General features: G+C 54.2%; 1 protein-coding gene across 3 annotated transcripts in view; it reads right to left on the bottom strand.

The window, feature by feature from the left end:
- The window catches only part of ATP9A (ATPase phospholipid transporting 9A (putative)), a 129,274-nt gene that overhangs the window by 12,193 nt on the left and 93,782 nt on the right, over positions 1 to 23,299 (bottom strand). For all 3 annotated transcript variants that reach the window (XM_042930649.1, XM_042930651.1, XM_042930650.1), the window contains 9 exons: positions 22,044 to 22,205; positions 11,924 to 12,016; positions 10,780 to 10,863; positions 9,243 to 9,413; positions 6,898 to 6,996; positions 4,692 to 4,781; positions 4,429 to 4,573; positions 3,537 to 3,601; positions 2,135 to 2,290 (listed from right to left, as the gene is read on the bottom strand). In XM_042930649.1, the coding sequence (XP_042786583.1) occupies positions 2,135 to 2,290; positions 3,537 to 3,601; positions 4,429 to 4,573; positions 4,692 to 4,781; positions 6,898 to 6,996; positions 9,243 to 9,413; positions 10,780 to 10,863; positions 11,924 to 12,016; positions 22,044 to 22,205 (1,065 nt within the window). The remainder of the gene's footprint in view (positions 1 to 2,134; positions 2,291 to 3,536; positions 3,602 to 4,428; positions 4,574 to 4,691; positions 4,782 to 6,897; positions 6,997 to 9,242; positions 9,414 to 10,779; positions 10,864 to 11,923; positions 12,017 to 22,043; positions 22,206 to 23,299) is intronic.

The raw sequence follows: 23,299 nt of genomic DNA, 5'->3' as shown, positions 1-23,299 counted from the left end.
CTTAGCCAACCACTTTCAGCACAGTGGACAGGGGTGAACGCATTTTCCCACAGCACAAAGAACAATTTCTCATCCTGGAATTTTTTTCTAAACTGAGGCTCATGGTAACATACAGACATTGCTGAAGTCAGCTCATCCAGGCCAGCTCTTGTGTGCATGGCCACGGACAAGCTGATTAATCTTCCAGTGATTAAATCATAGTAATATCCAGGATGATTCATGAGCTAACATAAATTAAAAGCACAGATGTGGTCTGGGGCGCCTGGGTGGGTCCGGCAGCTAAGCGTCCGACTCTTGATTTCCGCTCAGGTCATGATCTCACGGTTCATGGGTTCGAGCCCCGCATCAGGGCTCCGTGCTGTCAGTGCGGAACCTGCTTGGGATTCTCTCTCTCCCTTTCTCTCCGCCCCTCCCTGGTTTGCAGGCTGTGCGTGCGCTCTTTCTCTCAATAAATAAATAAATAAACTTAAAAAAAAAAAAAGTACAGTACAGATATGGTCTGATGAATCATGACAGCTATTTTGATCATGTTGATAAAAATCACTTGAAGGCTTCTACGCTCTCAAATGCAACAGATACTGAAAACATAAAATCAGGGGCACCTGGGTGGTTCAGTGTCCGACTTCGGCTCAGGTCATATCTCGCAGTTCATGAGTCCGAGCCCTACACCGGGCTCTGTGCTGATGGCTCAGAGCCTAGAGCCCGATTCAGACTCTGTGTCTCCCTCTCTCTCTGCTCCTCCCCTGCTCATGCACTCTCTCTCTCTCAAAAATAAACATTTAAAAAATTCAAAAAGTTTTTAAAAAAGAAAAAGGAGGGAGGGGAGGCCTCATGTGCACTTACTTGGAAAGGCAGGATGTCTTTTATGTTGTGATTAAGCTCCTTTCCCACAGATTAAAATGTCCCCTTACCGTACACATCCTCCTGTTTTGTTTTGATTAACAGTGGTAAGGATGCCTTCAGCACTCGATGCCTTAGAAAACTCTGCTTCTCAAAGTGGCCTTGGCCGAGAGGCAAGACACATCTTACCATCCCCATGTCACAAACGGAAGACTGAGGCCCAGAGGGGGAAAGTGACTTGCTCGAAGTCTCAGAGGCACATCGTGGGGGGGTCAGAAAGGGAGGTGGGTGCCAAGACACATCGCCCCTATGTTCTCTCCGCTTAATGGGGGTGTTTTCACTTAAGTGTCCACGGAGGAGAATCAGTCAATAGTGTTTCAACACCCAGAATAGTTTCTTTCCCACCCTTTGGCCTTCCTCCCAGTATGCACTTAATCGCTGCAGCCTGATGACGGATGTTCAAAGGAGCTGGGGAGACAGGAGGTGGGAAAATACTCTAGAATCTTTTTGTGAGAAAAAGATGGGCGCGAGACGTTATTCCCGAGAAGATGAACAATCGCGGTAACGAAGCTCCACTCCCACCTGGGATGGCGGGAGGCAGAACTGTGATATCAGACACCCCCCAGGGCCATGGGCCACGCCGCCCCACCTGGGAGCCCCCGCAAGCGGAGGCAGCACCGGCCTCCCCGCGTCGAGGGCACCCAAGGAGACACCGTGATGAAGAACACGGGCTCTGGAATCCCGGCGCCAATGCGGTCTAAACCCCCGAGGGACCCTGCCGCACGTTTCTCCCCCTCACTTAGCCTCAGACTCCCCATCTGTAAAATGGGCGCAGGCGACTGTGAGGACCGCGTGAGCCACTTGCATGGTGAACACTGAGCCTGATGCCCAGGGTACAGGAAGTGCTCCAGAAAAGCAAGTTATTCTTCGGTGGTTCTTCTCTGCTGGCCCTTATTTTTGCATTTGGAAAAGCCAGGACCAGCACTGACCTCTCTGCATTTTTCTCTCTGGCTAACTGATCATAACACCTCTGGGCATTTACACCGCATCTCCTTTATGCCAAGCGCTGGGCAGGCACTGGTGCTCGTGCCTGCATCCGCTCCCCCGCAGCAAGGATGGCCCGCACCGTCTACCGGGGGAAGGATCTGTGACAATCCAAGGTCAACCCGGTTTGGGATTTAAACTCGCCGGGTGGGAAAAACGATGAAGTCAAGAAAGAAAGAAACCGGCCAGGTGGGGTAACGGCTCCAAAGCACAGCCTCGTTCCCGGGCTTTCTCCAGGACGGCCACCCACCTGCATGGTGCTGATGCAGAGGCTTCTGTGAATCACGAACTGGCTGAGGGCAGCTGACCGCTTGTAGCTGTTCCGGCCGTGCACCATCAGCAACCGGCCCAGGTGCTTGAACTGGGTGATGGAGAAGTCTGCAGCCAGGGAAGCCTGTTTTCCTTCCTAAAATCCAATAAAATTGGGCACCGTCAGGAGCACCGGAGGTCAAGGCGAACACATTTTTTTCTCTTTTAATTGAAAAAAGCAAGACGTTGTAAGGAGATCTTTGGAAAACTTCAATAAAGAGCTTCTTTGGTTTCACGCTGTACTCGGTTGGTGGTCCAAGACTAAATCTGATTTAAAAAGAGGAATGTATTTAAATAAAAAACATTCTGAACCACAGATCGTGATAATTCGGAGGTCAAATGGATCTGTGTATCAGAAGCAAAGAATCCTCAGAGACAGGCACTCAGACCCTCGAAGCGAGATGGAAGCCTGGGGTGGGTGGGGGGCTGAGGCTACTAACGATTCCAAACGGAACATTCCTCAGCGTGCAACTTTGCACATTCGTAGAAGTGCCACCGTGGAATGGAATTCTCTAAGGGGCCACACCTGCGTTAAAAGGGCCCGTTCCAGGAACATCTCAAAGATCACCGAAACCTGCAACTTCGAATAACTGCCAACTGGATGAGCACCACAAAACCAGAAAGGGTAGAGAGAAGAAAAATTTTAAAGCGTATGCGTCAGCCCAATCCGTGAAGCTATGGGACCGAACGCACAGGACAGCGCCTCCGGCCCTCCCTCGGGGCCTCTGGACTCTTACTTCACACACAGTTCCGACAAGCCTGGTAACCAATGTTGCCCGTAGCCATTTAGAGGTCACAACTCAGGACAGAGCCAACTCTGCGGGACAAGCACACGCGTGACAAGGACAGGAAACAAGAACTGCGTCACGGCACACGAGCTTCGGGAGACACTGCAGCTGCCGAGGCCTCTGAGCCACACACCGTGTCACCTCCCTCCACGACCGCCCGGACGTTAGCACGGGGCGTGGCGACCGATGCTTTTACGGACGCCGCAGCCAGCACGCAAAAGCCTGAAGTGCATTCACTGTGCCCCAACAACACAGCAAAACGCTCTTTTCTTTTGTTTTTAATTCAAGTTTTGACACGCGGAAAACCAGCATCGTCGTCCGTAAGATACGGTGACACGGACCTCCGACCCCCAGGTAATAACGCCAGGCCATTCCGTGACGTGGCTCCTTACGCTTCGTCGTCCTGATCTCGAGTTTTCAGAAGCGTCAGAGCTGTGTGTCGAGGGCAAAAGAAACTCCCGCGAGGAGGCAGAGCAGCCCTCGCACGGCAGCCCCACCCCCAGCACCCACCCCTCCACGGCCAGCAGCACCCCACCCCCCACAGCCCGCACTCACCTTCCCCTCGACCCCCACACCGCAGTCGGATTCCTGAATCATACTGACGTCATTGCCTCCGTCACCTGTCGGCCACACGGGCCGGAGAGAAAAGCCGGGAAATTGGGCGGAGGTGAGAAGCGGGACCCCGACGCGTCATTCTTACTTCGAAGACGCGCGCGTCTCGCCTCTCGCCGAGGGCTCGCTAAGCGTCTCTTCCGCGCGGCTCCACGTAATTGCTCCGACACCCCCCAGTCTCACGGGCGGAGGAGCTGAGCGTCAGAGGGACACCGGGTGACTGGCCAGAGTCCGGCCGCCGAGCGGCAGCGGGGGGGGGGGGGGGGCCGTGTCCACGCCTCACCGCTGTCTACGACCACCACACCCCTGCCTGTGGGGCGCGCGGGCCCCACATCACATCGGCAGCAGTGACCCACGCTGCACTTGCTCAACGCACACCGTGCCCTGTCGTGAGCGCTCTCTGAATCCACCCCTTTCCACCCTCCCCACTGGATGAGTGCTTATTACCCCATCCGACCAACGGGCAGACCAGACCGAGGCTCGGACGGGCGCCCAGCGAGTAAAACCAGCTCGGACTGGGAACCCGGGTCCCCTCCTCGGCTGTGCGGCCTCCAGCCCTCGGCTGTGCTGCCTCCTGCATCACTAGCAAAGGAGGAGCAAGCCATGGAGGAAAGCCCTAGAACACGCTTATCGACTCTAACCCAGAGGGAAATACTAAAAAAAATAATCATCATAATCATATGAATTCCGGAGCCCACGTCGGCTGGGGGAAAGGATCACGACCCGAGCGACACGGCCCGGGGAATGCGAGTTGCAGCAGGGTCCCCGTTACCCTTACAAAGCGAATCCACGTGCCGGCGGGACGGGGCCGGTGGGGGGCGGGGGCGGCACCTACCGACCGCACAGGTGAGCTTCCCCGTGCGTTCCTGGAGCAGGCGCACGATCTGGGCCTTCTGGGTGGGGGTGCAGCGGCAGCAGACGACAGCCGGGCACTGGCAGGCCAGCTCCATGAACTCGTACTCGTAGTACTTGAGGCAAATCTGGGAGGGGAAGGCGGGGGGGGGGGGGGGGGGTGTCAACCAAGGCCGCGGCCCCAGCAAAGCAGGGAGGGGCGCGCGCTCCCCGGGAGAGCCCGGCCGGCGGGGGCCCCGCACCCACCTCCAGGGAGTCCCCCGAGATGACCAGGGCGCAGTCATGCTTCCTGCGGAAAGCGTTCAGCTCGAGGTGGGCCTCACTCCGGTTGGTCACCTAGAAGGGAACACAGGCGTGGAGGGGGCCCCGCTCTCCGGAGACGGAAGAACAACAAACAGCGGCTTCCTGAAGCCGGTCCGGAGACAATGGCCACCCCAGCCACGGACCCCTGCCCCTCCCCTGCCGGCAGACCCAGAGCCAAATTCAATCCTGTCTGTTATGATTCTGTGGGAATCGGGAGGGCCTGTGCACCAACGATCACCTTGCATTTCCCCCAGGACGGCTGTGACCCACAGCATAAAAACAGGAGCTAAAAATGACTGTACTTTCATTGAGTGCCAGGCACCGCGCTAAGCACTTTTCGTGGATCGTCCCCACTGACCTCGCCCAGCAACCCTACAAGGTGCGGATGGCCACGGCTGGACTCTACACGTAAGGAAACAAAAGCGTGGCGAGCTGTGTGAGCCCCTCTAAAGCCACACACCCAGGGGGCCGTGGGGCAGGCGTCAGCAGCCAGGCATCTGGCAGGGTGGCCAACTTTTCTGTACTAGACCAGATGTCAAACAGGCTCTGTGGACCCTACCGTGTTCGTCAAAACTACTCAACTCTGCTGCCGTGGCATCAAAGCGGCCAGAGGCAATAGGTGAAAACAAACGGGCACATCTGTGTGCCAATAAAACTTTATTTACAAAAGGAGACGGTCACACGGGCTGGCACCTGTAACCCCTAACTATACAGAATGCATAGAATACAGAATATAAAGAACATACGGTCTGTCCTTGTTATTTCCAGTAGCTACACTCTAGGAAGTCACTGTGAACACCGACTTAACAAGTAACTATCTGTTCGTTGCTCCTGTAGGGGGAATACGGGGCCAGGTTCCTGTGAGCCTCTGGCCACAGCATTTTTGTCAATCAACACATAACCTTGTTTCACATGTGTTTCCGTTGAAAGACATCTTTTCAAACAGACTTTTTTTTTTTTGATTCATTAACACTGAATTCACAACCAACAGCACTATAACTCGTGCCCAAAGGAAGGTGATCCAACAGACGTACTTTCTCCACAAGGCACATCATAGCCTTCCCGAGCTCAGCAATGCTAGATGGCACTCCAGCACTGTGATGGGGAGGGGGGCATCTTAAACAATGAAATCACTAACACAAAAATGCAAAAAAAAAAAAAAAAAAAAAAAGGCGGCACTAAGTAGACCGGGAACCGGGCTTCTGTGTAGCACGAGAGCGGAGAAGGCAGGGGATCGCCTTGTTTGACCTCAGCTGGGAATGATGCACACACTTGGCAACCACAATTTCTCGCTGCTCTGCACATGCCCACAGAGGACTCTGAAAGCACCCTGAGCGCTGGTTTTGGGGTTACCAATAAATTTTAGTAAGTAGGTGAATTTGCAAATATGGAGTCCGCGTATAATGGAGACTGACCATATGTGCCTCCACACGATGCTGTCTGCGCCGTTGCCAGAATGGCTGCGTCTCCTGAAGGCTCTGCGTGGCAGGGACCAAAGGCGGGGGGCAAGGGGACATTCCCACCGCACGCGGAGCCTCTCCACTCACTGGGTATGGGGGCTCCGACCTCAGGAGCAGGACTGCTGTATCCCGCCTACAGAGTGGCACTCACCTCCCCACCCGGTCAGGCCAGTCTTGGCTCCTGGCCTTAGGGCACCTCCTCAGGCCCGCCCTGTTGAGGTCAAGCGCTTGCCACCAGGGCAGGAAATTTCTCGCTTGCCCACCCAATATACCTCCTTCTAAAGGCTCCTAAAGGTTTTCCTTCAGGAGGGCAGACAGCCCAATGTCTGTGATCCGGAATTTTTTTCTCATCCAAGGACTCGGCCTTCAAGGCTTCAGTGGAATCTGGACTCGTGTGTACAATTTCACATGTGTGGGCTCGTCTGCGTCCTTCGTCCTGACTGTGCTTTTTGACAGCTTCTCAAAGGGACCATGACCCCCGCCAGGTTAAGAACACAGCAGTAACGAGGTGCTGCTGAGCCACCCCCAGAAGGAATCCTGTAGCCCCACCTGGGTCGTTCAGTAATCCCACCCAAACCAGTGCCGTAAGTTCTCCCCTCTATACTTTAGGGGCCCACTCAAGGTCACGAGGTCACAGGGCAAAACTGCAGCATCACCCCCACGAGGCCCCAACACAGAGAGCACCGTACCAGCCGGAAAACGTGGATGTCTTGGTTTCTGGTCACCAGATGTGCATTCTTGGCTGTGCATGTGGCTGTCTCCAGCTTGTCCCCCGTCAGCATCCAAACCTGGAATCGCAGCACAAGGGGGCCTCCTCTTTGTAAGTGGTCAAGGCCAGCCCGGAGCCCGTGTCAGCCCCGGTCCCCAAGAACACCGAGCTAAACTTGATTCATTCCATCTACCTCGAGGCTCCCGGTGTCCCCAGCACAAACCACGGGGATACCCCACTTGGGGGGCTCGAGGACCCCCAAGCGACCACTGCTGGTGGCAGCAAAGGCCGGTACGATACTCGCAGAGAAGCATTTGCCCATGTGCTTCGACAGACACCACGAAGCTTGGCCTCTGACCTCATAATCCCCCTTAAGAGAGATTCCAGAAATCTCTCTTAAGGCAATAAATAATCTCAAAGAAGCGGAAGGCGGTGTGGGTGAGGGGTCACTTCCGGGTCCTACAGGAAGCACTGATTTGTCACGTCGCATCCGGTCTTTCTACGCGGTCGGTTAAGCCAGCGGTCAATGCGCCAGGCTCCTCCACACCTCCTAAGACGTCGTTCTGCATTTTGCCGCCATGAGCCCAGAGAGGGGAGCGGCTTGCCCCAAAGCCACACAGCCAGTTCCGGTCCCGACCAGGCCCAGAATCCAGGGCTTCCAAGGGTAAGCGGAATACGCGTCCTGCTCTGCTAAGTCCACACATCAGCCGTCTGTTCTCCCAGGGTCACTGGACAAAGCGCATGCTGGCAGTGGGGAGGTACAGGAAAGAAAAGAGCAACGGTTTCCCGAGCGTTCACCGTGCTAGGTACCCATCAAACACTGTCCACGTTTAGCACACGTGGCCTTCACAGTAACTTTATAAGGCAGGACACGGAGCGCCGAGAAGCCACTTGCCAAGGATCGCCGAGGCAGTCGGTGGAGAAATCAGATTCGGACCCAGGCAGTGAGACAGGCGGGCCCTTCTGGGGGCCCTTGCCCCTGGCCCGGCCCCTGGTGGCTGTCAGCCCCTCCTCTCAACGTCCCATCTGTCCATAAAGATAATATCCTTTTAAGCGACCCCAGCTTGGGGCCAGTTTTCAGGGTCTGCTGTATGAAAGCAAACACCGGGGACGGAGCTGGGAGGCTCAAGTTCTAGAAACCCATGGAAAGTCATTGGTGCACCACATGACTGGTGTCCCACGTGGGGACGACAGGGGGGCACGTGTGGGTAAGTGCCCAGACCTGAGCCCTAGGACCTTCCTGCCTCGCCTGGCCCCGGCTGCTGCATCTGGGAAGGGGCTGAAGTAGCCACTGTCCAAGTTCCGACATGTTCCGGCCCGTGAAAGAGCTTTCCGCTAGACCCCACCTACAGAGTCCCTGGACGCCTCGCCCCTGCGCTCCCTTCCCCCTCCCGTCTGACCAGGGAAAGCAGGAAGGGAAGTCCAGTCCACAGTGGGAACAAAACACCCCGCCTTCTGGAGACAGCGGCCTCGGGGAGGAGCGGCTGAGGATGAAGCCAGAAGCAGGAACCAGAATATTCCACGACCCGGAGAGAAGCGGCCTCAGAAGTTGCCAGTGACAAAGTTAAGCACCAGCCCTTCTGACTTCGGACGGCTCTTCCAAAACGGGGACGTGGCTGACAACTCCCTCGCCAGGGACCAGGTCTGGGGGCCAAGGACACGGGACAGAACCCGGTTCACGGTGAAACGTGCGCCCTCCCCGCTCATGTGGCCGGAGCTCGGCCCCTACTGTGGCCCCGCTCACAGGAGCCTGTGCCGCGTACTGGCGGGGGACGCAAGGGAGAGCTGCTTCTGGGCAAACATGACACGTTTCCAGGAGCTTCCAGCCAGTCAGGCTGCTCGGCTGGGGTCCTCTGAGGTGTAGCCTGCTCTTCCGACGCCCTCTACTGGCCTCTCCGGATGAAACTACCGGACTGTCGGGTTGGTTTTTTTTTTTCCTTTCTCCTTTGGACCCCAAACAGCGTAATAAATAGGGCAGTTTGAGGTGCGGGCGGTCACTCATTCACCCAGAACAGCAGCAGACGGCTGGCCGTCCGGTCACTCAGCGAGAAGGTACTGGACACCCCGAGCATCTGGACACAGCCTGGCCCTTCGGGGGGCCCGGGGTGGCCTTCGGGGCAGGGCTGGAGGAGCGGGAGGGACGCAGCGGTCCAGGTGAGACAGGGCTCTGGGTCGCTGCCCATGCACTCCGCTCCTCGTTCCTCCCTCGCTCCCCCCGCCCCCCTCCCCTCCTCGTCTCTACACCCGCGGCAGGATGATTCTGAAGCTCGCTCCCACAAGGCGGCGGCCGTTTCAGCGGCCGGGTCCCGGGCAGGTGCTCCCTACCTTGATGCCCGCGTTCCTCAGCGTCTCCAGGGTGGGCCTCACGTCCGCCTGCAGCTGGTCCTCCACCCCCGTGAGACAGAGCAACCCCATTTCCATCTCCAGGCTCTCGATCACCGTGGCCACTTTGAGGGAGCGGTCGTGCACGCTCAGCTTGGCCTGGACGTAGCGGGCCTGGGACACGGCAGGGGACACACGGTCAGTGCTGGCGGTGGGGAGGGGGCAGGGCCGACCGGCGTCAGGAGTAGGCCACCAAGGGGGGACCCCGGCGCGTGGCTGGACCTCAAACGGATGAACCGAGGCTCTCAGCCTCCTTGCAAGTTGATCGGCCCAGACCTCGGACGGGCCCTGACTCCACCCTCTCCTCTACACTTACCTGGCTGTGCAACTTCCAGCAAGTTGCTCAACTTATCTGAGCCTTGGCTGTTTTCACCCAGGAAGCAGCAGTAACAGCCCCCACCTCGCTGGGTCGTCACAAGGACTGGTACCCTCAAGATCTCCCACACACAACGTGCACTTTGTGACCAAGAATCCCTGATCACTGGGTTTTCTGAAGACGAAGTCCCACCTCCAAAGACCACGGACACAACCCTTCTGTTTAGCCACTTTCCAGGGGTGGTAAAGACATGGAAGAAAATCAAACATCCCCTAAGGAGCTGATTCGAACACATGCCTTTAAACATGAAAAGACAGTAGAATTTATCAGGGCCGGAACTCTTGCTAAAGAAAACTTTACAAGGAACTCAAGCACATGGGAGAGACACCATCAAGCACAGCTTCTCTGGGTGAAGCATGACAAGGACCCCAGAAGCCTGTCCCCAAACACCTGTCTCTCCCTTTCGGTCCTATGCATGCACTTGGCTTTGTGCCAGGCCTGGGGATACAAGGGCCCTTCCCCTCAAGGAACATGCAATCCGCGGGACAAGAGGACAATAAACCAGGCATATTTACGCCGTGAAAGTCAACGATCTAGTTAAACTCTTTTTACAACTCCAAAAACTGAGGGCTCCGAGGGGGTGATTCATTTCAAATTTTCCAGAGGGTGAACCATGTGCCAGTGACCACCCTAAATGTTAGGATGTAACAGCAAACCCGACTGACCGCCTCTGCTCTAGAAAAGACTCTATTCCCGAAAGGAGGTATTAAGAAGAATGTTAGATGTAAACATATAAACGAGTCCATTCTAGATGGTGATTAGTGCAGTGCAGAAAGTTAAGCGGGGTGGCGGACGGCGAGTGGTGAGGTGGGGCTGCCTTAGATGGGGAGTCCGGGAAGACTTCTCAGAGGAGGCGGCATTTGAGCAGGGACCCAAAGGAAGCGAGGGAGCAGGCCACGGAGGTCTGTCCAGGAAGGGAGTTCCGGGCAGAGAGAACAGCAAGTGCAAAGGCCCTGGGGCAGAAGTGAGCCTGGGGTGCTCAGAAAGGACATCGGCACGGCTAGAGCAGACTGAGCGAGGGGCAGACGAAGAGGAGACAGAGCCAGAGAGGGGAAGACGTACGGAAACTGCAAAAAATAATGGAAAGATCACAGGACCACTTACCTCAAAGTCTTGATATTGCTCCTCTGCTAGAGACTTCTTCGCCACCACGAGAACCCGCAGTCCTTCTCGGGCCATGTTTCCACACTGAAAAGCAGACCGTAGTCGGTGGAGAGCCACACTCAGGGCCTTGCCTCCGAGCCCCTGACCCTCGCGGAGGAAGGCTGGACGCTAACGTGGACAGGCCGCTACCAGGGGCAGAGACAAACCGGCCAATCCAAACGTCGCTTTCCCCTAAAGCAACCTTCCCTGAAGCAGACCTTCTAAAGGGGGATTGCAACATGGCAGCCTGCAGGCCAACCATGGAACTACGCATAGGTTTTCTCTGACGGGCGCAGTACGTGTTTCAAAAGCTAAGTCAACACTGTAAGACTTCGCAGACAAAGCTGGATGTCTGGCTTGTTGGGGAAAAAAACCAAACCTCTGACACAACCATGCATGCTCTCCCAAAAGACCACAGCCAATGATGGATGAAAAGCGGCTGCTTCTACGTATTCCCAGAAAACAGCTGTCAGGTGAAGGATATTCCGACAGGCTTAACACACAAAGTGCGACCCTGTTGGAAAGACTACCCCCCCCCGGCCTGTTTTACCTGACTTACCTGCCCAGCCCCTCCTTTGAGTTTGCAAACCCTCTACCTGAAAATATAACATTACTGAATGGCAACTGTGCCTCCCCCCTCCGCCCCCCGGCCTGGAGCTGAGAGACAAAAGAAAAGTGACCCGACAAAGCCAAGAGTTTCTTCTCTCCTTGCTGTGGCCAATTCTCCACATCACCAATCAAGACGGGCAGCCCGTGACGCGGACCCTCGAGGATCGCCACCCTCCCGCTACCTGCCTCCAGCCAAAACCCAGTGAGGGGCGGACTCTTGAGCCTGGACGTGGGCCTTGCCCCGCCTGAACCTTCAGATGAGACCCCAGTCCCAGGCAACTGCTTGAGAGACCCTGCAAAGGCCGGCCGGCCAAGCTGTGGACAGATGCCTGGCCCACAGAGTCCGCGAGAAATAAAAGTGCGTCGTTCTAAGCCGCTACGTTTGGGGGTGAGGTGTTACACAGCCACGGACAACGAGCACAGAGACCCGTGTTACCACGCCACGCGAGGCCTCCAAGACATGCCTCTGCGGCGCTCGCCCCCACACCCCACGTACCTCTTCCTCCAGCCAGTCATTGTACTGCACGATCCCAGCCATGACAACATCCGCTCCCTTCATGTAAAACGTGATCTCTCCCGTTGACTCGTCCTGGGGGGGGGGGGGGGCGGAATGAATACCCAAGAGGAACACCCGCTTTCTGCTCCAATGCCCATTTCCCATGACAGACGGCGTACAAACTCGGCAGACGCCGACGTTTTCTCACTTGGCCAAAGATAAAAAGCCAGAAGGGGGCGGAGGGGGACGCGGCGCTCACTTGGGGGCAAAGGCCACAGAAAATAGAAGAAAACCCAAAGCGTTTGGAAGAGCATTAAATGAGGAAACAGAGATCAAAAGGATTTAAGAAGTTTGTTTTTAAAGTTCTTACTATCTCAGCAGAAACAGACTCGCACGCTGTAAGATCATCTTTTTTTTTTTAAATGTTTATTCAGTTTTGAGAGACAGAGACAGAGCGTGAGCGGGGGAGGGGCAGAGAGAGAGGGAGAGACACAGAATCCGAAGCAGGCTCCGGGCTCCGAGCCGTCAGCACAGAGCCCGACGCGGGACTCGAACTCATGAACCGCGAGATCATGACCTGAGCCGAAGTCAGCTGCTTAACCGACTGAGCCACCCAGGCGCCCCCGGAAAATCATCTTTAATTTACACACAGGACTGCCAGGATCACCCAACTGTGTTCTGCCCAAAAAGATGGGGAAGTAAGGTACTTATCCCAGAGCGGGGTTCTCAGTTTTGGCATTGTTCACATATGGGCTGGGGAATTCCTTGCCGTGGGGGCTGGCCTGTGCATTCCAGGACCTTCTACAGCGTCCCTGGCCCGTCCCCGCTAGAGGTCGGCCACACCCCCATGGGGACAGCCCAAATGTCTCCAGACATAAACAAATGTCCCCTGGGGAGCAAACTGCCTTCACTGAGAACTGCTAATCCCGATCATTCCAGACCCGTGTCTACTTGAGGACTTGCAAGCCATCAAATGACCCAGATTTTTGTTCACACTGACCAGCTTTTCGGGGTGGGAGGGGGAAGATAACACCACGGCCCAGGCGTCGAAGGCTTAGACCCAACAACAGCTTTCAGCTGTGTGCACTCGGGACACGCCGCTTCTTTTCTCTAAGCCTCAGTTCTCTCATCTGTCAAACAGGAACAACTCTTACCACGCAGGCTGTTGGGGCTTAAACGAAGTCCCCTACACAGAGCACGCAGCCAAGGGCCAGACACACAGAAAACGCCCACTCAGCGTGATCAGCCCGCTAGGGTGACGGTAACTCTGCGCGTCCCTCAACCGCACTGTGTGTGGGGACCGAGGCCTCGCCCAGTGGTTCTCAATGGAGGGGATTTTGCATGGGGCAGTATCTGGAGACCTTTTTGGCTGTCACGACGAGGGGGTGACTACTCCTGGCATCCGGCGGACAGAGGCCAAGGACGCTGCTGAGAGTCCTAGGGCGCACAGGACAGCCACAACCAAGAACCATCTGGCCCCAGTGTCAACAGCACGGAGGCTGAGGAGTCCTGGCTTCAAGGAACAATGGCTCTCAGCCCCGGTTCTTACTCTGTGACTCCTTCCTCGGGAACTCCCACCACGGGGGTGGGGGGCCTGGGGGCGGAAGAGAGGGGTGAGGGAACAGAGCATGGCCATTACCACCTCAGGCCTCAATTTTGCTCCCCCGGGAAAGCCCCGAAAGCATGCCTGTAAACGGGTTAACTAAACACGAAATAAATACCCAGGGCCAAATTAGAGGTACACGTCTCCTTCTTCAGAACAGCTTTCCAGGGCCCTCTCACCGCTGATCATCTTTGAGAACTACATGCTTGCTCACAAAAGCGCCCGCTGGCCACGAACAGGCACCTGCGTCTCTAAAGCCAGCAGCAGCCCATGCTTCACCTCTGACGGATCCCACACACCCACGCCCGCTTGGGACTCGGGCCAGAGAGAGCCGTGGGGTCTGGGCACGGAAGCATCCCGGGGCTTTTTTCCCTCTTGCCTCAACCCGAACGGTGCCTGACAACAGAGCAGTAGGAAACAGCGTCCCCTCCCCAGTTTCCTCTACTGCGAAGGGCGCTCTGGAGGGCGCAGACGGCTCGTCCAACTCAAACACTGCACCGACCGTCTCCTCCCGTTACTCACTTCCTCCCACTCGGTTCATCACAAGGTTACCTCGCTCCCATACGATGGCGAGATCACGCCGTACGTTTACGGAGAGCCGCCAGTTGCGCGGCCTTGTTTTGGGGCCTCATCTTTTTCCACTGTGGTCTCATCCTGGCCCCTGTTCAAAGGCCTCTTCTATGCAAACAATGACAAGGGTCTGATCTATGGCACCGATCGGCCTCCATCGTTCCGCGTGGGCCGGGCCGGGGGAGGGCAGTGGAACATCTGCACGCGACAGAACTAAGGCGGGCGACGGCAGCCTTCCTTTCAGAGACGCAAGCGCACGAGCCCCCAAGGAAACCCCCAGAAGGCAGAGATGCACGCCAGGGAAGGACTTTGCCTGCAAGTCCCTGCCAAGTGCCATCCAAGAGCTCGCACGCGTCGGGAGGGCTGATGAGCGAGGTGAGTGAGCCCGTAACTGCCAACAGTCACCAAACCAAGATGTGTCACAGCGGAGGTGACATTCCCTCGCCTCAGGTGACCGGGTGGGTATTTCCAAATAACCAGACAGGATATCTGGGTGCATGAGAACTAAGCTGCTGGCCCCGGCACAATTAACATTTGGGGTGGGTTATTCTTCGCGAGGAGGCGTCTTGGCCTCTACCTAGGAGAGGAGGTCAACCCTGACTTGGGACCACCAAAACGTCTCCCAACTTTTTCGAATGTCCCCTTGGGGGCAAAATGGCCCCAGGGCGAGAATGGCTGCATTAGAAGAGTTTAGGGAGGTTTCTGGAGAATGGAGAACCTGTCCACTTGCCCCGAAGGCTGATTTCCACGGGCCAAAGGCAAGGATAAGGAGGGAGACAGGTCAGAAAACAAAACTCAGCAATAATAGGCATGTCATTAAAGCCAGCCTAACAAAGACAGATGCTCACAGACTGACTTTTAGTAGTGAGAAATGAAAAATGTGCAGTATCCGAGAATATTTAATCAAATAATGGTATATTTTTTCAACAAAACACCACGCATGCATTAAAATCATAAAAATCACACTTTACTAACATGAGAAAATTTCCACCATCCATATTGTTCAACAGGGGGAAGAGTTTAGAAAGCCTCATGTGACGCTCAATGCCAAGTTCATACAAATGCGTGTGGGTATTTACACTCGTATACGCGTAGAAAAAAACTAAAAGGGAAAGTCTCTGAAGACGGATGAATGGTTGGTCTTTGGTGGTAAAAACAAAGAACAATTTGAGCTCTTGATGTATGTATCTGTTCTGAATGCTTTAATTCAATGTTGAGTTGGTTTGTTTTCCATAACCTTGGAAGGGGGGGATGCTATTTTAAAATAATGATAGATATAGGGGCCCCTGGGTGGCTCAGTCGGTTAAGCATCTGACTTCAGCTCAGGTCATGATCTCACGGGTCATGAGTCCGAGTCCCGAATGGGGTTCTGTCCTGACAGCTCGGAGCCTGGAACCTGCTTCGGATTCTGGGTCTCCCTGTCTCTCTGCCCCTCCCCCAATCATGCTTTGTCTGTCTCTCTCTCTCTCTTTCTCTCTCGAGAGTAAACATTAAAAAAACAAGTTTAATGATAGATTTTTCCCATCCAGTAAGTATCCCCTAGTTCAAGGTACAGGGTCCTGTTCTTGCTGTAAGAAGATGTGGACCCACATGTCATAAAATAGGACGTGTATCTGGGAATGAAAGCCCTTCACAGCTAAAGGAAGGGCGGATATATTGCTCACTTATCCTAGAACGGCTGATACTGGGTACTATCTGATGATGATTCAACCCTCGAATGACTTCAGCGGAGACCCCGGTCCTAGAACTGGAAAAAATAAAGGCTGGAACAAAAGCGATTCCGGAGGCGATTAATGACTCTGATTCCCCAGGAAACACCCACACACACGATCTGTGCTGCAGCTGCCAGGCCACGTTCTTGACATCAGATGTGTGCTCAAGATACAGTCTAGAAGCCATGGGTCACACCAGGTATGGGCCAGTGAGAAAAGCAACAGCAGCATGGGAGAAAAAGCTCCCCTCCCACCCAAAAGTTGCAATCAGGGGCATACAAATCCCTTAAAATGTGTCATTTTCAAAGCACAATCAGGGCCCCTGGGTGGCTCAGTCAGTTGGGTTTCCGACTTCGGCTCAGGTCATGATCTCACGGTCCGTGGGTTCGAGCCCCACATCGGGCTCTGTGCTGACAGCTCAGAACCTGGAGCCTGCTTCGGATTCTGTGTCTTCTTCACTCTGCCCCTCCCCCACTCATGCTCTGTCTCTCTCTCTCTCAAAAAATAAATAAATAAATGTTAACAAAAATTCAAACCACATTCGGGCTGTGTCACTGGGTCATCAGAACAGCAGCTCATGGAGCTGTTTCTTCTGTGGCTCCCAATGACCCCTACTTCCTCCCAATGATCCCCTACTTCCTCCCAATGACCCCTAGTCCCTCCCATGACCCCTACTTCCTCCAAAGACCCCTACCCCCTCCAATGACCCCCACCCCCTCCAATGACCCCTACCCCCTCCAAAGACCCCTACCACCTCCAATGACCCCTGCCCCCTCCAAGACCCCTGCCCCCTCCAATGACCCCTGCCCCCCTCCAAGGACCCCTACCCCCTCCAAGGACCCCTACCCCCTCCAATGACCCCTACAACCTCCAATGACCCCTGCCCCCCTCCAATGACCCCTGCCCCCTCAAAAGACCCCTGTCCTCTCCAATGACCCCTACCCCCTCCAGTGACCCCTGCCCCCTCCAGTGACCCCTACTCCCTCCAATGACCCCTACTCCCTCCAATGACCCCTACCCCCTCCAAAGACCCCTACCCCCTCCAATGACCCCTACCCCCTCCAATGACCCCTGCCCCCTCCAAGACCCCTACCCCTTCCAAAGACCCCTACCCCCTCCAATGACCCCTACCCCCTCCAATGACCCCTGCCCCCCCAATGACCCCTGTCCCCTCAAATGACCCCTGCCCCCTCCAGTGACCCCTGCCCCCTCCAGTGACCCCTACCCCCTCCAGTGACCCCTACCCCCTCCAGTGACCCCTGCCCCCTCCAGTGACCCCTGCCCCCTCCAAGACCCCTGCCCCCTCCAATGACTCCTGCCCCCCCAATGACCCCTACCCCCTCCAATGACCCCTACCCCCTCCAATGACCCGTCCCCTCCAATGACCTCTGCCCCCTCCAGTGACCCCTGCCCCCTCCAGTGACCCCTGCCCCCTCCAATGATCCCTACCCCCTCCAATGACCCCTACTCCCTCATACTCCATGCCCTGGTGAGACCCACTCCCACTGAGTGGGGGTAAGCAAGGCAGAAGCGATGGGAGGCCAGTTCTGACATCAGGTTGCAAAGACTCTGCCCTCCATCTTGCTCACTCTGATGAAGCCCGCCGACAAGGGAGCTGACCTACGGGGAGGCCGGTGGAACAGTGAACGAGGGTGGCCTCCTACCAAAAGAGCGGAGAACTAAAGCCTTCCGTCCAACAACCGCAAGGAGCCGAATCCCACCCACAGCACTGATTTTATCTGGTTTTCAGCTGGATCCTGCCCCGGCTGAACCCCGGATGACAGCAGCCTGTGAGAAACCACAAGCCAGAGGACCCAGCGAAGCTGCACCCAGATTCCTGGCCCACAGGCCCCGTGAGATACTACCTTCTACCGTTTTATACCGCTAAGTGTGGGGAAATCTGCCAGGCAGAACACACAACACAGTACTCCAGCATGACTAGGGGTGCTCCGCAAGCTTTTCGATGCCCCACTCACCACGCCCAAACTCCCAGGTCATCGTGGTTAAAGAGCCTGGACTTGGGGGCCATATCACGTGGGGTCCAGCCCCAGCTCCGCCATTATCCAGCTGTGCGAACGTGGGGAGAATGCTGAGCCTCCCTACCCTTCCGTTTTCTCCTTTGTCAAGTGCCCATCAAAATGGTACCTACCTTGTTGGCTTATGCTGAGGATTAACGAGTGAGTTTCTGGAAACCCTTTAGAACAGCCGCTGGCACACAACGAGCATCATTAAACGCTACCTGTCAGCGTTATTGCTGCTCCTACAGCCGATGCCATCAGTACTCTTGCTGGCACCTCTGCTCCTAATCACCCTGATCGCTAAGTACTCACACTACTGTTACCAACTTACTATAATAGAACCTACAGCTCTTTGACCTTTCAGGCATAACACACTTGGGTACATCAAGGTAGAGGGGAGTCTCCTTTCTTTTCAAGACCAAACCAAAAAGAGGAGTCACGTCCCGAAGTTGCCCAGGATTGAGCAGGGTTTACCCCAATCAAGCCGAATAATGTGAAAAACCTTTACAAATACCAAGGAGCCATCCCAAGACCAAAACAGATCCGGATGGGACGAAAGTGATCGGCACTTTTAAAGCTCCCTTGGAGCGCCTGGGTGGCTCAGTCGGTTGGGCGTCCGACTTCAGCTCAGGTCATGATCTCGCGGTCCGAGAGTTCGAGCCCCGCGTCGGGCTCTGTGCTGACAGCTCAGAGCCTGGAGCCTGTTTCAGATTCTGTGTCTCCCTCTCTCTCTGACCCTCCCCCGTTCATGCTGTCTCTCCATGTCTCAAAAATAAATAAACGTTAAAAAAAAAAAAAATTAAAGCTCCCTTGGTAATTCTGATGATCCGCGAACTGTAAGAGTGACTGAACACAGTGGTTTATGAACACGGGGTCCCAGGCTTCCCAGCAAGGAAAGGGATTCTCTGAGCACAAGAGCAAATGGTGAAACAAGATGTTGAAAAAAAAATCCTAAAAGTCTGACACTGTCGAATATTGGTGAGGATGTGGAGGAATGGTGAGCCCAAAATTAGTACAAGCACTTTAGGAAAGAGTTGATGACAGATCTGGTAGCGTTAAAGATGTATATATCACCAACCCAGCAATCTGACCTCTGGACACATTCACATTATGTACAATGGAGACCGCAACAGACAAGGACATGCGGCAGTGCTGCTTCTAATGGCAAAAAAGTGGCAACTACCTCAATACGTATCAACAGGGAACTCCAGGAGATGGAACGAAGAGAGGTATATTCATACAGCACTACACTGTAACACGGCTAAAATTAACAAAGCAAGATGAAAAGTATGAACATAAAGTCCTTTTAAATGTTAAAAACAGGGGCGCCTGGGTGGCTCAGTCGGTCGAGCATCCCACTTCGGCTCAGGTCATGACCTCGCAGTTCGTGCTGACAGCTCAGAGCCTGGAGCCTCCTTCGGATTCTGTGTCTCCCTCGCTCTCTGCCCCTCCCCTGCTTGTGCTCTGTCTCTCTCTCAAAAATAAATAAACATTAACAAAAAAAATTTAAAACAGGAAGTGGGATTATGATATGATGCCACTCATACGAAGAATAACAATATGCGCAACCATAATACACGTTACTTATACCCAAACATGTCTGATAATAGTATTTTAAAATTCATTAAAATTTTGAATTTGGTGCAGGAATAGAAAGGAAGCATATCCAGGAGGGGCAGACAGGCCTTCAGTTGAACACACAATGTTTTATTCCTTTAAAAACTTTTTTAGGGGTACCTGGGTGGCTCCATTGGTTAAGTGTCCAACTTCGGCTCAGGTCATGATTCCACGGTTCATGAGTTCAAGCCCCACGTCAGGCTCTGTGCTGATAGCTCAGAGCCTGGAGCCTGCTCTGGGTTCTATGTCTCCCTCTCTCTCTGCCCCTCCCCTCTCTGTCTCTGTCTCTCTCTGTCTCTCAAAATAAACATTTAAAAACAATTTAAATAAATAAAAATAAAAACGTTTTAAAACTACAATACCCACAAAAACATGGATGAATCTTACAAATATAAATTTGAGCAAATGCACTCAAACATGAAAAGGAGACTACTGCATGATTTCTATAAAGAGAAAATCTCAAAAAAGACATTAATCAGTGGTAGAAATCAACAGAGTGGTCATATCCCTGTGGGGAGAGAGAGGGATGTAGACGACCAGGGAGGGGCACAACGGAGCTCCTGGGGTGACAATGGGTGGGATTCTGATCTTTGCTCTGGATGCTGGTGACATGGGCGTGCTAACTTTGTAGACACCTGAGCTGCACGCTTATGATGTTTGCACGGTTCTCTGTGTAGGCTGTACTGCAATACAAGTTTCAAAATGTATAACAACAAAATTTGAAATAAATATGACAAAATGGTGCTGCTGAACGATCGCTGTATTTTCCCGATAACTTCAGTGACTGTACGAATGAAAAACCATTGAAAATACTGAATTACAACAAGGATGCCAAGGCCACTCAGTGGATAAACAACGGTCCCTTCACCAAATGGTGCTGGAACAACGTTTGCACACGTGCGAGAGGATGAAGCTGAACCCCTACCTCACACCATATACAAAAATTAACCCCAAAGGGATCGATGACTGAAAGAGCCAAAACTACAAAACTCTTAAAAAGATACATAGGAGCAAATTTTCATGAGCTTGGATGTAACAATATAAGTCTTGGATATGACACCTAAGAGCGACAAAAGAAAAAAATAGATAAATTAGGCTTCACCAAAATTAGTAACTTCTGTGAATCAAAGAAATTTTATCAAAGAAAGTGAAAAGACAAAAAAATAAAAAAAGACAACCTAGAGAGAAAGAGAAAATATTTGCAAAGCATCTCTCTGATAAGGGTCTAATAGTCACACTATATAAAGAACACTTACAACTCAACAATGAAGACAACCAAATTAAAAGGCGGGCAAAGGATTTGAATATGCATTTCTCCACAGAAGATATAAAATCGGCCAATAAGCACATGAAAATATGCTCAACATCGTTAGTCATTAAGTTAATGCAAATCACAACCTCAGCGAGATACCACTTTGCAACCACAAAAATGGCTCTAATCAAAATAGTGAAGAAGGAAAATAAAAAGTGTTGGTGAGGATGTGGAGAAACCGGAACCTTCCTACATTGCTGGCAGAATGCAAAATGGTGCAACATGACAGAAAACCATTTGGAGTTTCTTCATAAAGCTAAAAGATGGAATTATCCAGCAAGTGGGTAATGGACCCAGCAGGACCCAGCAACTCCACTCCTAAGTGTATACCCCAAAGAGCTGAAAACAGATCTTCAAATCCTTGTACACGAATGCTCAAAGTAGCACCATTCCCAACAGTCAAAAGGTGAAAACAACCCAAGTGTCTTTCAACAGATGCAGCCATAAAAAGGAATGGCGTTCAGGGCGCCCGGGTGGCTGAGTCGGTTGAGAGTCCGACTTCGGCTCAGGTCATGATCTCGCAGTTCGTGGGTTTGAGCCCCGCACAGGGCTCTGTGCTGACAGCTCAGAGCCTGGAACCTGCTTGGGATTCTGCGTCTCGACCCTCTTTCTCTGCCCCTCCCCCACTCATGCTGTCTCTCTCTGTCTCAGAAATAAACATTAAAAAAAAAAAAAAAAAAAGGAATGGAGTTCTGACGCTTACTACAAAGTGAATGAACCTGGACAACATTATGCCGGATGGGTCATGTGTCACAGGAATGCAGTTACATGAACCATCCGGCGTAGGTAAATCCCTAGAGACGGAGAGCAGAGCAGTGGTTCTGGGACTAGAAGAATGCGGGGCCGCTACTTCATGGGTAGGAGGGTTCCTTTTAGGGTGACGAAGATGTTTTGAAACTTGACGGCAGTCCTAAATGCCGATGAGTTACTCACTTCAAAATGGTTCGCTGATGTCAACCTCACCTCGAGAGAGATATGTTGAGTTCAACAAAAGCGTACACAATGAGAAGTGTATTATTACCAAGAAACGCCCCGTCTGCATACGTTAGACCTTTCCCTAGTCTAGAACGAGGTTAACCAGAAGCCGATCAGCTCTCCAAGGTCTTGTCCGCCTGAGGGCCTGATATCGTTTCTGCTCAGGCAATTACATTCCTTCTGAGTCTGGACAACAGACGTCACGATCAAGAGGGTAGGAAAGGGTTAAGAAAGGGCGCGGAGCTACAGGGGCACACGCAGCCAGCCCGCTTGAGTTATTTACTCACTTGAAGTCAGAAGGAGGGTAACTCACCCGCACGATGATGCCCATGCGCTTGCTTTCATAGGTGAAAGGGAAGATCTGTAGGATGGTGAAGTTCAGGATCTGGTCGCCAGGGGTCCGCAGCTGCATGGAAGACTGGTCCCGGCCCACCAGGGTCAGCCCCACACTTTCGGTCCACTGTACGAGGGCCACCTAAACGGGACACAGGGTCGACATCAGACTCGCCGCCCAGGGTCCCGGCTCACAGGTCAAGCAAATGAACACCAGGGTGGAACTGGTGGCGGAGACGGGGCACAGGCAGCCACTGGGGCCCCCGGGGAGGCTGGGCCGGCCCGCGACGGCCTCGCTCCTCCGGGCCTGCGGGCGCTCCCACCTCCCAGCTGCCCTCGGCGCGGCACAACTCACCTTCTCTTCCGGGCCAAGAGGCAGGCTGCGTGCCAGGGCCGTGGCAGAGAGAACGGGAGCGGGTCCCGCAGAGGGGGTCCCACAGAGGGTCGGGAGCGACCGCGTCTGCGACACCTGCACGGAGCCCACGGCAACAGGCAGCCCCACGAGTAAGCAACCGGGTAGGTGTCCACGGCCCTTCTCAGCCAGGCGGCTCTGCCCCCGAGGGGACGTGCGGCCACGTCCGGGGACACTGCTGGTGGTCGCAGCTGGAGAAGGGGGCGTGTGCCGGCACCTCCTGGCCTCCACCGTGAGGGGCTGTTAGACATCCCAACACACAGCAGAGATTTACCCCCCCCGCCCCAGAAGACAGTCCTGCCCGCGGGTGAGGACCCCGGTCTACACGGAAGAGGAGACAGGCGCTGGAGGAAGCTACTCATTCAGCTGCCAGGCCAGGGGGGTATCCTGGAGCTGCCTGGTGCACGAGCCCGCCCAGCGCGCACTGCGCTTCCTGGGGGCGTGACTTCTGTCGCCCCCTGGAACCTTCTCGCAGCCTCAGCGAGACTGGCTTCCCTTCAGGTCAAGGGGGGGGGGGGGGGGGGGGGCGCAAACTCCAAGACGGGGACCGGACTGGTCATGCAAGAAAGTGAAGAGGGCAGGGTGGGACGCGCCCACATCACATCCACAGGGGCGGCGACCCCATGACCCCAGGATGCACTGATGGAGGAGGCTACCCCCGAGGGGGCGCGGCCCCGGATGGCCAGAGCTTCTGGTTTCTCGAGAAAAGAACAGAAATCTGGACCTGTGCCTGAGATCTCCCTTTAAATATAAACAATTACTTTGCATGTTTTAAAAGCCTGTGAATCTGCGGGCACCTGGGTGGCTCAGTCAGTTAAGCCCTC

This window comes from Panthera leo, chromosome A3 (genome assembly GCF_018350215.1).
Source record: "Panthera leo isolate Ple1 chromosome A3, P.leo_Ple1_pat1.1, whole genome shotgun sequence".
Taxonomy (NCBI): Eukaryota; Metazoa; Chordata; class Mammalia; order Carnivora; family Felidae; genus Panthera; species Panthera leo.
Note: the sequence above shows the minus strand (reverse complement) of the source record. Positions and strands in the feature narration are given on the sequence as shown.